This window comes from Periplaneta americana, chromosome 3, assembly GCF_040183065.1.
Source record: "Periplaneta americana isolate PAMFEO1 chromosome 3, P.americana_PAMFEO1_priV1, whole genome shotgun sequence".
Classification (NCBI taxonomy): Eukaryota; Metazoa; Arthropoda; class Insecta; order Blattodea; family Blattidae; genus Periplaneta; species Periplaneta americana.
In genome coordinates this window covers 124,982,352-124,999,331 of record NC_091119.1, presented here as the reverse complement: position 1 = coordinate 124,999,331, position 16,980 = coordinate 124,982,352, and the positions used below count along the sequence as shown (strand labels likewise).

Sequence of the window (16,980 nt, the reverse complement as noted above, 5' to 3'; positions counted from 1 at the left end):
GAATTCGTGTTTTTCCAGTACTAAGTCACTTTTGGCATGTAGAGTCCTCGAAGAACCTTGGCAAAATTTCATATCTAGAATTTTACGAAACTTGACACTTCGAAATTCAAACATCCATGTCAAAAATGTGAATTAAATCCTTTTTCTATCTACCATGCGATATTAAATCATTTCCTGTCTACCATTAATTATAAATGGAATTATTTATGTAACGTCGTTTCCTCTTCCTCATCCTGGAAGTCCCATGTTGTCATAGCAGACGGGCTCATTATCCAAGGAAATCTAATTAGTAAGATGTGAGAAGAAGCTAAGATTGATTCACAACTCTTATCTCACAATCTGATGTTGGCTCGTGAAAAGTTAAAACATTGAAGACTTCAATAAAAAATACATTCCAGAAAGAAAGATCTCGTTTAGTGAAAGTAGCTTCCAAGAGGAAGGTAAGCTCCCAAAAAACCACGGTCTTCCACGTTCGGGGGTTTGTCAAATGGTTGTGCAATTATTTTTAGTAAATAAGTTTCTGCACAAAATCGAAAAGTATCCGCTGTATGGATCTATTGTATAGAATCAGTAACATACGGAAAAGGCAAGTGTCGAATCCTTGACAAGCAAGACAAAGATTATGCTCTTCTTCAACTGCAAAAAACTATTCAGAGACGATCGGATGTTATTAAATCGATAGAAAAAAACCTGTTCCATTAGCTCTTCAATCACCATACATTTTATATGATCTTCAAAAATGGCAAATTTAATGTCTAGATTTGTGTAAAAGGTGATACAAAATATCATTACTTTATATTCCTGGTAGGGATGGGCCCTTATTCAACTCCTTAAAGCTAAAATATACAAATAAGTTGTAGTAGAGTAAGATGCAAGTAAGATGTGGTTTCCCGACCTACTACGTACTGTACAGTATTTTGTGAACACACCAATGTCACCTGAGCTCTGAGATATTGCTATTCTTGCATGGACTTGTGTGACTCGCTATCCCTGTTGGGCCTCTCAGCTGCGACACAGATTCGATGTCTTCTTCAAGTAATAACTTCACGTTATGACTCGATGATATTGTTCTCAGAAGAGATTCGTTGAAGAACAGTTCTTCTGCGTTGGTCTCAAATTTGTGTCGTCGTCTTCATATGGACCCACTCCAGCTGCTCGCATTGCGTCTCTTACCTGCATACAAATAATCACACAACTCATTACATTATTTAATATAATGTTAACTTAACGCCATGAGGCCATTAATATGTTCTTAAATAGCTTGTACATGAAGTTCTCTCGAAATTCTTCAGCAGATTTAATTAGACACATGCACCATGGTTTTAGCTTACTTTACCTTAAGGTACGGTCACACGGCGCTACTTTTGCTGCGCAACTTTTGTACTGCAGCTGCAAAAGTTGCGTGTCGTGTTCACACGTAAGCCAAAAGTAGCGCGCTGCACGCTACTTTTCGTGCTGCGCAACCCGAGTGCTGCAAAAGTTGCAACTGGAGGTTGCGAGTCTGTTCACACACAAGGCGCTACTTTTGCAGCCGCAGTCATGCTGCAGGTTTCTATCTCAGTGTTGACTTCTCAATATACATTTTGTGGTTATGTTCGCATTATTAAGAAACTCATGCGAAAGCTTACTTATCTATTATTTGCTTTTCTGCCCTAACTAGTATTCAGAAATTGGCATTATTTTTACTATAAAGCTTTTAAAAACGCTTGTATACTTAAATGATAACCAACAGCATATTCACATAATCAATGTTGGCAACCCTCCTGTTTGAAACTATGCTACAGAAAAAAAAAAAAAAAATTATATCGTCAGAAATATGCTCAGACTGTGTTGTGCATTTAATAACTGTTACAAATAATTTATTTTCATCACATCTAACATTAAAATAATCTAAACAATAAAAGTATTATTGGCACATATGTGTGGCAACACTGGTCGCAACCGCAGCAAAAGTTTCAACAAAACCGATATCAAAAATGCTGCGGCTGCAACCCTGAGAACCCTGTTCACACGTCGCTAGTTTTAAGCTGCGCGCAGCATGAAAAAGTATCGAGCAGCAGGTTCGGCAGCCGCTACTTTTCGGGTTGCACCGTTGTTCACACGTAGCAGTACGAGAATTGCACAGTTTTTTGTACTGCATCACTGCAAAAGTAGTGACGTGTGACCGTACCTTAGTACATCTCAATGTAAACACCCTGAGTAGAATGGAAAACGTCCCATCGATATTCAAGTTTTTACCATGTCTGAGTAGTACGTCAATATGTAATCATGATTACCTATAGATAATCGATAACAGGAACTGATAAAATTGATAATGACCTTGACATAACTCCACATACAGGACTCCAATAATGTTATGTCCGGTGGACGAGAACTTCAAATAACAGGAGCGGTGACAGTAGGGGACTTTGTTGGAATAGTAGTAGCCAAAGTTAAAATGGGCCCACTTTTCTGTTTCCTGACTTATTTCACATTTCCCATCAAATTTACTCATTACCTGTATTTAACTGTTGTTATATTTAGCTCACTACTTTTCCTTACCAATTATTCAATTTCATTTGCTCAGATACAACACCATTGCACTTATTTACGGTACGTAATTATACAATGATAATTATTTATGAATCACCAGTTATAAACATTGTTGATCTGTAAGTCCATATCTCGAATTTAATCATGGTCATTGATACTAACACGCTGTACACAAAATGTTAAAACTTGAATAATTATCCTATGTTCTCCGTATTATACGGATGATCATTTTGAAATCTATTGGGGCAAGTTAAAAACTTAACAATATTTTACTGCAAGTCACTGCAAGGTACACATGACTAGATAAATAAGCTTAATTATTCTTAAACCTTGGAGGAACACACAAGATGTGTCCGCGAGACTGAAAAATATATGTAGGGTCCATTGGATTGCAGTGTTTTCTATGATCGAGTGACTACATAAATATAATATACAGAGGGAAAGGAGTATAACTGAATTAATTAATAAAACTAGTGATAAGTTCGAATAACCGTTTCTTTACCTACAGTATTTTATTATTATGAAAAAATCGAGTTTCTTTTGAGAGATTGGAAGTGGACAGCACAATTCTTGATTCCCCATAACTTAGAAGCATATCTGGGTACTCGCGATTAGTAAATTATGGCATGTCCTTAATTGACTTCACCTTTAGAATTCTACGAACAGACTGGCATAAGACTTGCTACTGCTGAGTTACAACGTAAGAACGCAGATAAACAGTGTACACTTGCCGAGAAACCTGTAAGTGCAGCAATGCCAGAGTACCCTAAAGATTCCGTCACACTAAATGCGTTTTTCATCAGTTCATTTTGTACGTTATTACACAAAATAAGCATTTTTTGAAGAAATGACAAAGGAATATTTTTTTCGGCTTGTTCTTCGCGTTGATATCTTAACACTCATACGCAATAGTTTTACCATAAATGGGATTCAAACTTCAGACAATTTTTTTTTTCGGCTAAACCGTTGTTCAAATACCAAAACGACATTTGACTTTTTTGTTACTTACAACTAAAGATTCTGTTCTTAAATTGATGCAGTTATAAAGTAGCCACGTTCAATTAGTAGGCTAGCGGTGTCAAAGAGGACGGAAGCTTTGTAGTTTCAATAATTATGTCGCGCTGTCCATTGTTGTCAAGTCTTTTCAAGGCCGCTCTAATACTCCACGCGGAGTGTATGGACGGAAGCTTTGTAGTTTCAATAATTTTAATTATGTCGCGCTGACCATTGTCGTCAAGTCTTTTGAAGGCCGCTCTAATTCTCCACGCGGAGTGTATATATAAACCAGAGTTGCAAATTTTAGCAGTGTGACTTGTTCCATGTTATATTAATATATAGCAGCCACAAACAAGACGTGACAACGTCGCATTTTCATTTTATTATCGGTGCATGCAATAAAGACCTACAAATCTTAAAAGGAATGCCGCTGCCTAATAATTAAACGAGGCTACTTTACTCCTTTCACTCTGTATAATAACACAGTACTGATATAAAGTTTCTGAGAGCTTTAAGTTTGTAAAGCTTATCGAAAGAGCAAAATTATATCAACAATGTTAAGTATCCAGAAGTGTATGTATCAAATGCTAAAAGAACAATGTTTATCGAAGTTTAAAATTCTGAGGTTAAATTAAACGTACCTACTCAAAGGAAAATTCAGTATATTGTGACAGCTGCACCGGGGTTCGAACGCGTGTCCGACAGGGCGCGCGGCAGACGAAACGCTGGTACGGGGAGCATCTGCATGCTGAGAGGGCAGAGGGGGGTGTATTGCGGCGAGGGGAGGTTGCGCGCGCATCTGCTACTTGCTGAATGGGGAAGGAAGCAAACTGCTACTGCGGAGTGAAGGGGGGGACGGACCCTCCCGAATCGTCCAGAAGTCCGTCGAAGTGGAAATATCCAGATTATTCATTCTGACCGCGAACTTTCTCGTAACTATGGTTTGGTTATATAAAAGAGAAGGCGCAAGTGAAATTCATTCAGTCAGTCAGTCAGTCAGTCAGTCAGTCAGTCAGTCAGTCAGTCAGTCAGTCAGTCAGTCAGTCAGTCAGTCAGTCAGTCAGTAAGTAAGCCAGTGTTGTTACAGGCAGATTTGGACAGTAAGCGAGTTAGTCTTGTGTAGCAGTGAAGCCAGCGCGACTTGAGTTGTGTCCGTAAATGTGGAGCCTGAAGCCCGGAGTTCGAGTGCAGTGGACCGCAGTTGGGGGTCCTGAGTTCGAAGTTCAGCAGATCGTCTCCGAAGGTCTGGGGTTCGAGATTCTGTGAACGCGAGTGACTGAGCTAGAAGAACTAGCCAAGACAAACGAGCTGTGAACTGAGAACTGACAGTTCTGTGTTGTAAATAGTGCTTTGTGAATATTAGTTAAGATTAACAGTTCATTGTTGTTCGTAATAGTCCAAGTAAATTGTCATTGTCGTCTGTGGAGTGCACTAACGAATACTGTATTACTGTGTGGAGAGCAAATCCTATTGTTGAGATAATAAAATTACATTGTTGTTCAGTATAAAAATTTACAATATCAGTAAGTTTTATTGGAGGGGGGAGGAGAATCGTCACGCGATGACGGAAACTCTCAGACAAATTGTGGGAAACTTTACAGCACTGAAGTTATGAATTTTCGTCTCCAATTCTGAAATTCTTTGTCGGACATTTAGGCCTCCATAGAATGTCAACACCTACAATATACAACGATACAACGTGACGTGATTTGACAGACTGATGAAAGAAGGCGGGCGTTTAAATTTTATCAGTTTGATGATTGAACGAATTTAATTAATTAATTAACACGAGTAAGTCCACTAGTTAATTAATTAATTATATTCAAGTGTTAAAAGTAGTGTACGCAAGATTCAAAATTGATTAACGAATTTGTTCCAAGGTAGAGTCCCTGATTTAATCATGACATCTTTCAATACCGCGAAGTTTTAGCCCGCAAATGCCACATTAAACTGTTGGAAGAGAATAAAATGTTATGTATGAAACTGAGTCTGCCACATTTGGAGAATTATTAGGAGGAAGGCTGAATTCTTACTGACGTCGAAATGTTTCACCATTATATCCATAGAATGCAAATAGCTACACCACATCAATTGCAAAGAAGTACGGTAAGTTAAAGAGCCAGAGGTACACTGTATGTTCGGGAAATTGGACTGCAAGGGAACGAATGGTCAATCAGCAAATGTTTTCCGGGATAGTTTAAAGAACGAAACAGGACGTACTGAATGCCGTTTCTGGAAAGGGTGAACACTGTAAATGTCGAGTGATATTGCAGTATCTTGTAACATCTGAGAAAGGCTATTAGAAGGAAGATTCTAGCTTTGCTTTCGCATGAAATAATTTTGTACGGTATCATAATGCATGATCGCATACTGTGAATACCAGAAAAATACTGGTGCAAGATATGGATGGGAAATAATTCGGCAGCCCTTTTATAACCTGAATCGTCTCCGAGTGATGTTCAACTATTTGAGGGCCTAAAGAAAACGTTGAAATAAATCGATTTCATTGTGATGAGTTGAAAATATCTGTGCCCATATGCTTCTATCATCATAAGTAGATTTTGTTTACTTCACTAACAATAAGTACCAATGCATACACAGATAGACTTGTTAATAACAATCGTAAGTTAGTTTCCAAACATCCTACTATATCATTTTATTAAAAGCAGAACAGCAACTCAAAACAAGAGTTTATAATATTACTGAGTAGTATTACATTCACTTATCGTTAAAGCCAATGTGTAGGCCTATTTAGTTTCCAAAGACAGTGAGCATATTTCATAATTAGGATCAAAATAATACCTACTAAAGCTGATAAGTTAAAAGAGGTGATAATTTTTAGGAAGCACTGTTAATCAATATTTGAGAAGGTAAATTTCTCTTCCAGAAAATGTGTTTATCCAAGAAGAGGACGGATATCCTTTAAAAGTACACTATTTTTTTTATTGATTCTAGTTCAAGTTCACACTGTTTAAAAACTTAAAATTGTTTAGTCGACACTTTAAGAAGTGCTAAAATTTATTTAAAAAGTTATATATCTTGGACAGATGGCCCATTTCGATGCGGTGTTGCGTATTCATCAGTGTCCCAAGAACTACGACCATTTTTTAAATTGAATATGCATAAATTCTAAACAAGTGCTGCGTAGAAATGGATATTTTCCATGAAAATATCTGATGGAAAATATCTGTCTCAATACTTGCTTTATGTACTGAACTTCTATAATTTCAGGTAATGAGAAAATATTTTGAAATATGTACTTACTTACTTACTTACTGGCTTTTAAGGCACCCGGAGGTTCATTGCCGCCCTCACATAAGCCCATCATTGGTCCCTATCCTGAGCAAGATTAATCCAGTCTCTAACATCATGTCTCACCTCCCTCAAATCCATTTTAATATTATCTTCCCATCTACGTCTCGGTCTCCCTAAAAGTCTTTTTCCCTCCGGCCTCCCAACTAACACTCTATATGCATTTCTGGATTCGCCCATACGTGCTACATGCCCTACCCATCTCAAACGTGGATTTAATGTTCCTAATTATGTCAGGTGAAGAATACAATGCATGCAGTTCTGCGTTGTGTAACTTTCTCCATTCTCCTGTAACTTCATCCCTCTTCACCCCAAATATTTTCCTAAGCACCTTATTCTCAAACACCCTTAACCTATGTTCCTCTCTCAAAGTGAGAGTCCAAGTTTCACAACCATAAAGAACAACCGGTAATATAACTGTTTTATAAATTCTAACTTTCAGATTTTTTGGCAGCAGACTGGATGATAAAAGTTTCTCAACCGAATAATAACAGGCATTTCCCATATTTATTCTGTGTTTAATTTCTTCCCGAGTATCATTTATATTTGTTACTGTTGCTCCCAGATATTTGAATTTCTCCACTTCTTCAAAAGATAAATTTCCAATTTTTATATTCCCATTTCGTACAATATTCTCGTCACGAGACATAATCATATACTTTGTCTTTTCGGGATTTACTTCCAAACCTATCGCTTTACTTGCTTCAAGTAAAATTTCCGTGGTTTCCCTAATCGTTTGTGGATTTTCTCCTAACGTATTCACGTCATCCGCATAGACAAGCAACTGATGTAACCCGTTCAATTCCAAACCCTCTCTGTTATCTTGGACTTTCCTAATGGCATACTCTAGAGCAAAGTTAAAAAGTAAAGGAGATAGTGCATCTCCTTGCTTCAGCCCACAGTGAATTGGAAACGCATCTGACAGAAACTGACCTATACGAACTCTGCTGTACGTTTCACTGAGACACATTTTAATTAATCGAACTAGTTTCTTGGGAATACCAAATTCCATATGAATATCATATAAAACTTCTCTCTTAACCGAGTCATATGCCTTTTTGAAATCTATGAATAACTGATGCACTGTACCCTTATACTCCCATTTTTTCTCCATTATCTGTCGAATACAAAATATCTGGTCAATAGTTGATCTGATACGCCTAAAAGCACACTGATGATCCTCGATAATTTCATCTACATATGGAGTTAACCTTCTCAAAAGAATATTGGACAAAATTTTGTACGACGTCAACAAAAGTGATATTCCTCGAAAGTTACTACAGTTAGTCTTTTCCCCCTTCTTAAAGATAGGTACGATTATGGACTCCTTCCATTGATCTGGTACAATTTAATTTCCTTTTCCCAAATAGCAAGTACAAGCTCATAAATTTCGTTAGATAATGCGCTTCCACCCTCTTGTATTAATTCTGCTGGAATTTGATCGATACCTGGAGACTTATAATTTTTCAGATTTTCTATCGCAATTTCGACTTCAGAAAGTGTGGGTTCGGGTATATATGGCTCAGCAGTTTGTATTTCAATTTCGTCCCGATCATTCCTATTTGGCCTATGTATATTTAGTAGTTGTCCAAAATAGTTTTTCCATCTGTTCAGGATCGAATGAGCGTCTGCAAGCAAGTCACCATTCTCATCCTTGATCACGTTTACCCTTCCGTGATTTTGAAATATGTACAGATTTTAATCACAAAGAGAGATTACAATACCGATGTCATAGTTTTGTTTGGGGCTATTCTCTGCAACTACATCAAATAATGGAACATGTGTCCCGGCTTTCGCTCTTATACGCCACGTTTTGCCGTTAAAATATAATATAAAATGAATATGTGATAAGAGATTTTTTAGTGCACTTGAATCTGTATTACGTGAACTCGAACTCGGCATTTTCTTTATTCTTGTATACATAGCATAACCGCGAGGAAATTTCGTGTGAAAAGAGACTATGGAGAGTAGTGATGTTATGATTTTTGAACAATTTTTTATCCTATATAAATTATTAACGAAAACATCGAAGCATACGTTCTTCTATTTTTAAATGATATTTTGCAAAAAAAAAAAAAAAAAAAAAAAAAAACAGCCGCAAGCTCCTGAATTACGAAAAATGCTATTTTCAAAACCAACATTATAAACATTTGTCCAAATTATAATTTTCGGGAAAACCAGACAAAGCTGAGACACGAGTGTTCAATAATACCGCAAAAAAATCTGAGACATCAATGTGACAACCTCTCCTTGACAGCTCTTTTTTCTTCAAACACTACTGCATGCTAGAGCAGGAACCAGTGGCGGCTCCTGCATGTTTCTTAAGAGGAGGAAAGAAGTCAACAGCGGAAAATGACACAATCTTGAGAGAAACATGCTACAAATTAGCCTACATGCATACTTGTAAGATCTGATAGTGTTAGGTTGGCCTTCTCTTTTGTATAGCAATAATCTGTTCTTGTAAACTGAGTTTCCTAAGTTGTCCAAAATATGTTTTCACTTCCATTCATTGTTGGATAATTGCACAAATTAACAATTACAAGGAAATTCACAAACTCGCATCATATTTCGCGCACACTACAGCATCACACCTGTTGGAAGAGACTAGCTACTAACACATAACCAGAACCGTTGTACGGAAGTGGGAATGGGAAATAATCTGTTAGGAAAGCGAGAACACTGCACCCACTCACGTGGTCTATGTTGCCACAGGTACATTTTACAAGTTCAGTATCACATGCTTTTGAAGAATGTCAGTTCTTGTAAAGTCATACTACCATTATTGTTCAAAGCTGCATGTGACCAATTACTTTTTTATGTTGAAAATAATGTAGTTTCGAGTACTTTCAATTTCAAATATATTTGTACAAAACTGACAACTTGGCTGTTGTCCTGTCTCGTACACAATGAATGGACGTGAATTTCAGGAGCCAAAAAGATCTGCGATACTAACGTAGAACTACTTCCTCTTTGTTTTATATAAATCTAACTTCAGCTTTCAGATATCCTCGAAAGTTTCAAACCATGAATAGTAGCTTATATAAAGTGCAATGAATAATATATTTCGTTTTATAATTTAAAACACAAGTTTATATGGTGTCTTTCATAGCTTTGCGTTAAAACTGTTTTTATTGTGCCTCCTCCTAGATGTGTTATAGTCTTGTTGAATGCAGCATCGTTAGATGGCAGCGGTAGCGAGCTTGCTGCACGACCAGTCGGTTTCTATATTTCCCGCCCATGCGCTGATTCAGAGGAGGATCTCCTCCCTCTCCGTTCATTTACTTACTTTAAAACTCTGTTTCTGTCTCTCGCCGCTAGTGCACTGTTGTCTGTGTGTTAACTGCAGTGAAGGAGGAGAGAATTGACTTTCCTCCACACAAACAATCTCGCATATTTCTCACAGTTTTCTAGCAGCACATGATTGCGCGTCGTTTAAAACTCGATCAACCGAGGTTTTCTTACAGCTGTTAACTTAAAAACTATCGAATCTTCCTCGAATTTCAAGGCATATATTTCATTTGGTATTTACTTTCAAAAGAAGAAAAATGTGAGGAGGACGTTCCTCCCTTCCCTCCCCCGAGAAACCGCCACTGGCAGGAACTATCCACGTAGCTCTTCTTTGAAAGGTCTGTTGAGATGTAATAAAGTAGATACCTTCTCAACTTCCTGCATGACTCTTAAAAAGTTGAGGCCAGCAAGTTTTTTGAGGTCTTCTATACTCCACTGCCCTGTTCCAATAAGAGCGGCAAAGAGTGTAGGATAAGTAGACACATCTTCCAGTCCTTCAGGAGTGCTAGAAAAGACAATATGAGTAACACACCTGTAGTTAGCTTTCCAATTGCTTTGTTTTCTTTACAATAAAAGTAACTGTCGCATTTCACTTTCGTTTAGTATGTTATATCGTAAAAATATACTCTTAATTCTCAAAGAAGTGTCTAAAATGATGCAATTTGAGCAACAAGATATAGGCTTGTGTTTAATGAAACAAAGAATAGTGTATTCAATGGACTGTACAAGTGAAGAAAGTACTAGAGAGAAGGGAATATCAAAGCTAATTATGGGAAGACGGCCTGTAAGTAAAAGATAAATGTAAAGATTACAATTTATTGGGATATTACATTAATACTGCTGCAAATATGTAGAAACACTAGTCATGTCCAATTGGCAAAAGTTTTGAAATAAGAAATAATATTTTCATGATACATGTAGTAATAATAATAATAATAATAATAATAATAATAATAATAATAATAATAATAATAATAATAATCATATTTAGTAATAATAATATTTAGTCATAATAATAATAATAATAATAATAATAATAATAATAATAGTGCTGGTGGTAGTGGTAGTAATTGCTGTATTCGAATTACGTCTGATTCAAAGTCTATAATGTGTCATATAGAGAATATTTAAAAAAGATTGTAAATCTTTCTTGGGGTTATAGGGTAGAGCATTTGGAGTCGTTAGATGGGGAATGCATGAATGAGGGATTGAGCGGAAATGCATACTCTATCTCAAATTGCTCCAAATGTCCTACCCTACAATCCTACGAAGGAAGGTTTTTCCAGTCTTTCTGAAACACTGTATGAAATGAGATCAAATCAATTTCGGGATATTTCATATTTTTGTTCTAAATTAGCTTACATTTTAAATTATTTTATATTATGTGATAGTCTTTTATTTTAATACAAGCTGCTCAATTTTGGTCGAATTTAAACAATACTTATTTTAATGCTCGTCAGTACTCACAAATTGATGCCATCGTATCCTGCGCCGAGCCCCACGCTATCCACACCTGCTATTCGACGCACGTGGTTGATATGAGCTGCAGGAATGAAAACGAGAACAAATTTTAATATCATGAGCCATGGTCGAAAACTGTTTCTTAAAACTTGGAACATTAGTATCTACCCGCGTAATAGATCACTTTTTTTTAATAACAAGAGTGCGTTCTTTATGCGAGGAAAAAATTTTAGTGAAAAAAAAAGACAAGTAGGCCTATTAAAGATGCGCCATACTGCAATCAGCACTCTTCAGACATCCTTACAGGAGCTGTCTAAATGGTTCTCTGACTGGAGATTACTACTCAACATTACCAAGACAGAAGCTAAAATCTTCTCTTTAAGGCCTATTCATAATCCACCTCCTTTGGGTCTTCTAAATGAACAAGTTACATGGCTCTCCAGTCAAGAAGCTGTCAAATATTTGGGAATATTATTAGACACGAAACTTACATGGAATGCCCATATAACTCGCATCGTCACACTAACCTCTTCTAGAATTCGAAAATTATACCCTTTGGTTAATAGACGTTCACAAATTGGATTGGACTGTTCAATGCTACTCTACACCTCGCTTGTACGACCTCTTTTAACTTATGCAGCGCCAGTGTGGGGGACAGCAAATAAGACACACATGCATCGCCTACAAGTTCTCCAGAACAAGTTCCTGCGTACTGCAACAAATGCCCCCTGGTTTGTGAGAAATCAACAACTACATCAAGAATTGGGAATTCTTCCACTAGAATAGTACATCCATTCAATGTCAAAATCTTTCTTCAACAAACTTCCTTGTGTTACTGGAGCTGTGACATATAACATTGGAGCAAGATCTTGTCAGCCATCTCGACTTAAAAGGAAACTCCCTCAAGACATCCTTCTTAGTGATACTGACGACTCTTCATAAATTTGACACAGAAATCATCATATTTTTGTTCACATAATTGACAAAAATGTTTAATTAATTAATTTAAATTAATTAGAGGAGCCTTTAGAGCCAACCTCAACATGATATTCTGCATGTGATATTCCATCATTTAACAGTGGTCTGTATAGCAAGTTTGCTGGTCGACCAATATTAAACACAAAAAAAAAAAAAAGATGCGCCAGCTCGAATGTTGAAATAATCGGCAGAATACGTAACGATTTATGAGCCGTGACTTATTTATATACCGATTGTGTCGCACTTAAGAAGATCGATAGTTAGCAGCAGTTGTATAAACGGATGATAACTTGTAACAATGAATACAGCAACAATAAGACAAGACATTTTATTGTTATTATTAACACTAGCCTTACCTCATTCACTGTCAGGTTCAGCATCACTGCTATCATTTGTCACAGATTCACTTTCCTCCTCATCCTCGTCCCATATTGTAATATGCTGATCTTCAAGAATTTTTTAAAACTATTTCTGGTGTTATCCAGTCTTCTTCATAACTACAACGGCATTCAGAGCCGATAATAATGAGGAATGATTAAATTGCGATGACAGAGGAAATATGAGCACTCATAGAAAACCTGTCCTTCCAAACTTTGTATTCGTCTTGGTTCTTGTAGAGCCTATTCAGGATCGAGTTCTGGCCCTATTTATTCAGAAGAGTCAGCTGACTGAATTACATCTCAAAATAAACTCTGCAAGGTTTTCTATATACTGCGTGAATAAGGTTTAAATTCTTCCGTAAGGTAGCTCATACAATTCAATATGGTGCATGAAAGGCAAAGAAAATGTGTACAATGTTAATTAAACTCACAGATATATTGAATTTGGGATATTTCATTGCATTATATTTAAGCCGCTAAAAGATGTTTTAAGAGCACTTAAAATGTTGAAAAGAGAAACAGAACTTTAAATGCCTCTTCTCACGTTGAAGAGTTTGTTTACATCGCCGTGGCAATCCTCAGAGAAGTACGTACTTGAGTCATCTCGCTGAGCACACAAAGTGAGCCTGTAGTGTGCTGTTGTCTTTCTCGCACAAGGATCACAATTTCGCTTTAGACTAATTTCAAACATAATCCTCATATTCAGAGTAATCTAGTTCTTATAACTACAACTTTGGCGTAAAACTAGACAGTAGAATTTCGAACAGTGTTACATGGAGCTGCCTTGTGCCTGTTTGTAACATCGCGGATAAAAGCCGATACTCTCTTTTAACGATCATATTATAGCTTTCAAATTAATGTGTCCACGATATTAGCACAATCTAGTATATACAGTCACGAAGCTTATACGTAGTAAATATGCATCCATAGATAGTTGCTAACCACTAGGATCGCTAATTTCGCCTTATCACAGACAATGCGAAATAGTACCGGCACAGTCTATTGTTCCTAGCATCCTCACAACTCAAGCTTCGTGACTGTATATACTAGACTGTGATATTAAATAATTAGTAATTACATATTTACCGTCTCTTTTCAAATACATATGAAATTATGAAAAGTAATAGACAGGGGCGGCTCGTCCATAAGAGCTGCGGAGCTGCAGCACTCCCTGCTTTGACAGGAAAATAAAAATAATATTTATTTTAATTTGTAGAAGAATTGTTACAGCTTTTATTGGTAAATTGCTTTATATTTCATCTGGCCGGGAATATGTACTATTATCTTATGCATTATCTTTTTGCGCGTCGACTGTATTGGAATTGACACTGCATTCAAAGTCGTCCTGGGATCTGCAGGGTGGGCAGTTCGTAGAGTGTGTGTCTTGACGGTCAGGGGGTAGAGAGGTGAAGGGAAGCAGAGGGAAACTGCCGCTGTTTAAAACCCAATTTCGCTGCAGTGGCTTGCAGAGCCAGGCTACAAGGGAAGATCTTTCCTCCCCTCCCACACCGGTATTGTAATGCTGCGTCAAATGGATTCTCTATTCCTTTGAAACTTAATGACAAAATTTTTATTTTCTTTTCACATACGTATTGTTGTAGAATCTTATCGAGTTAATATAACGAAATTAATATTCTCTTTTGCCTTATTATTACGTATATATCCAGCCTCCAGCAGAACCTAATATTTGCCTTAACTCAAAATGATTGCACGAGTAGAATCCTTTTGATATAGCGCGTAAAATAGGAAAGAGACTTCTTTTCCAGTTTTAGAAAATTGTTGACCATCAGTATATCTGAGTGTTGCTTTGATGTGACGTCTTAATACCGTAACTTAACCAGTGCAAATTTGCAAGCATGAGTGTGTGTGAATTACAGAATATTAATTTTATTTTTCTCAACTTTCCCTTGCGGAGAAGATTGATGTAATGAAGTGAAATTAAAGGGTCGTCCGTTACCCGACTTAAGTCTTACTCAAGCTTCATCCAGCCGAAATAGTGCATATATATATAAGTATAACAATGAAATTTACGCTAAGCATTTGTGATTACGTGGATGTGAACAAAAAAAAATCTGTATTTTGTTTTCCTTGCCTCTTCTTCGGTAGTGATGATGCATGGACTAGGAGTGGTGTAACACATTTAGGACATCTGCCCCTAAAAAGCAAAATGCGCGAATCTTTGCAGTCTCACCTGAAAAATGTTGTTTCATTGGCTATGTTAGGCAAAACTAATATTGCTGTGCAATTAAGTGAAATGAACAGAACAAACATTCTCAATCATAATCAAGAAGTGAGAAAAAATCGTGAAATTATTTTTAAAAAATATTGATTGTATCAAATTTTGTGGCCAATATAAACTTCCTCTTAGGGGACATGATGAAAAAACGATTCGAAGAACCCTGGTGTATTTCGTGGGTTGCTACAGTTCGCGAGTAATCTAAATGATCCTCTCAAAAATCATTTGGAACATGCCACTGTTGAAAGGTAATTCTAAGACAATTCAGAATGAACTGGTAGGTTGTAAGTTGAGTGTCTGCCGATCTGAAATTCAGACTGAAATCGATGGTATTAGTTTTTTTTTAGCGATTAGCAAATGATGCCACAGACATCTCCCAACTAAGTCAGGAAGTTTTGGTTTTTCGATATGTAGTACATTTATTTTGTCCTATACTTATTAGTAATGGTATCAAGAAGTGAAATTTGTATGTACTAAAATCTACTGCAGCTCTCCCAATCCACAAGTTCACGAGCCGCCACTGGTAATAGACATTACAATAATAAAGCATGGTGAATGAGAACGGCAGGGGGAATCCAATTAGTAATTTGGAGAAAACCTTTACACAACTACTTTATCCATAAGTTCTTGTCCTTGAGGTTAGCTAATGTTTGAGGATGTGTGGTCAATATCACACTCTTCAAATGCCGACATTCCCAGTGCCAAAGTGTGTCTAACGGCAGATCTCTGAGGACTTCGGAGTAGTGTGTTCTGGACCTCTTGCACCTCCTCAAACGTTTGTTGTGTTTTGCGAAGCGTTTTTTTTGTCATGGCATGATGCAGTGATACGGAATTGTTCTACCCATCTCACAATCGTCCGATGGTCGGGGACTTTGTCATGACGTCCTAGCTCGAAGTGGCGACGAAATATCCTTTGCACAGAGATGGGTGACTCATTATTCTTTTTTAAGTCTCAACGGAAAATGCACGATGCCATGGTTGCTAATGACCAGGGAACGGATTTATATGGACTAAAAATATATGAAATATGTAAATATATATGTAGTTATTTTTACCAAAATATGGAATTAAATATGGATTTTTACCAAAATATGGAATTAAATATGGACTTAAAATTATAAAAAAATGACTATGTACGTTAAATATTGGTACATTTTAATCAAACTAAACAAAAAATATAATGGACGTACCTTATCTTCCAATGTAGTTTCAACAAAACACAATTTTTATTGTCTGTTACCATAACAATAGGTTACAAACATTTCTTTCAAGTGCTGAAAAGTGAATCTTCTTCTATTGTCTCTGAGGATAGATTTATACTGACTAAAAGAGCGTTCGACGTCACAAGAAGTAACTGGTACATAATTCAATTTCACAATGTCTGCTGGGGATAAGTCCAAGTTAATCTTCACTGTTGATTCACCACTCATCACAGCAACAACCTTTTGTAGTTCTTCATATCCAGGGTTTTTTGAAAGTACAGTGTCCACCTTAGCTCTTACTGCATCTGCAACTTTACCTCTACCACGATTCAGTTGTTCCACAGTACTATTTATAATTTCAAAACTTTCAGATAGTGAAAGGTGCCTATTTTGGAGACTTTTGAGCGTTTTTATGATGCATGAAAATGTATGCTGAATGTGAGCTAAGTCATTCTTCACACTTATGTCACAGGTAACTGTTTTCGCAGTATCAATTGAGACTGCATCTTCAGAGTCCAATGCAAGGAGAACATTGTTAATAGAGTCTATATGTTCGGCATAATATTCAACTGCTTCTAGCCATGTACCCCATCTA

General features: G+C 36.8%; 1 protein-coding gene across 1 annotated transcript in view; it reads right to left on the bottom strand.

Annotated features, from left to right (window-relative positions):
• Positions 1 to 1,071: 1,071 nt before the first annotated feature.
• Positions 1,072 to 16,980, bottom strand: part of LOC138697050 (dipeptidase 1-like) — a 41,093-nt gene continuing 25,184 nt past the window's right edge. Inside the window, exons 7-9 of the mRNA XM_069822644.1 lie at positions 11,596 to 11,671; positions 10,495 to 10,633; positions 1,072 to 1,173 (exon numbers count right to left, since the gene is read on the bottom strand). Of these exons, the coding sequence (XP_069678745.1) occupies positions 1,072 to 1,173; positions 10,495 to 10,633; positions 11,596 to 11,671 (317 nt within the window). The remainder of the gene's footprint in view (positions 1,174 to 10,494; positions 10,634 to 11,595; positions 11,672 to 16,980) is intronic.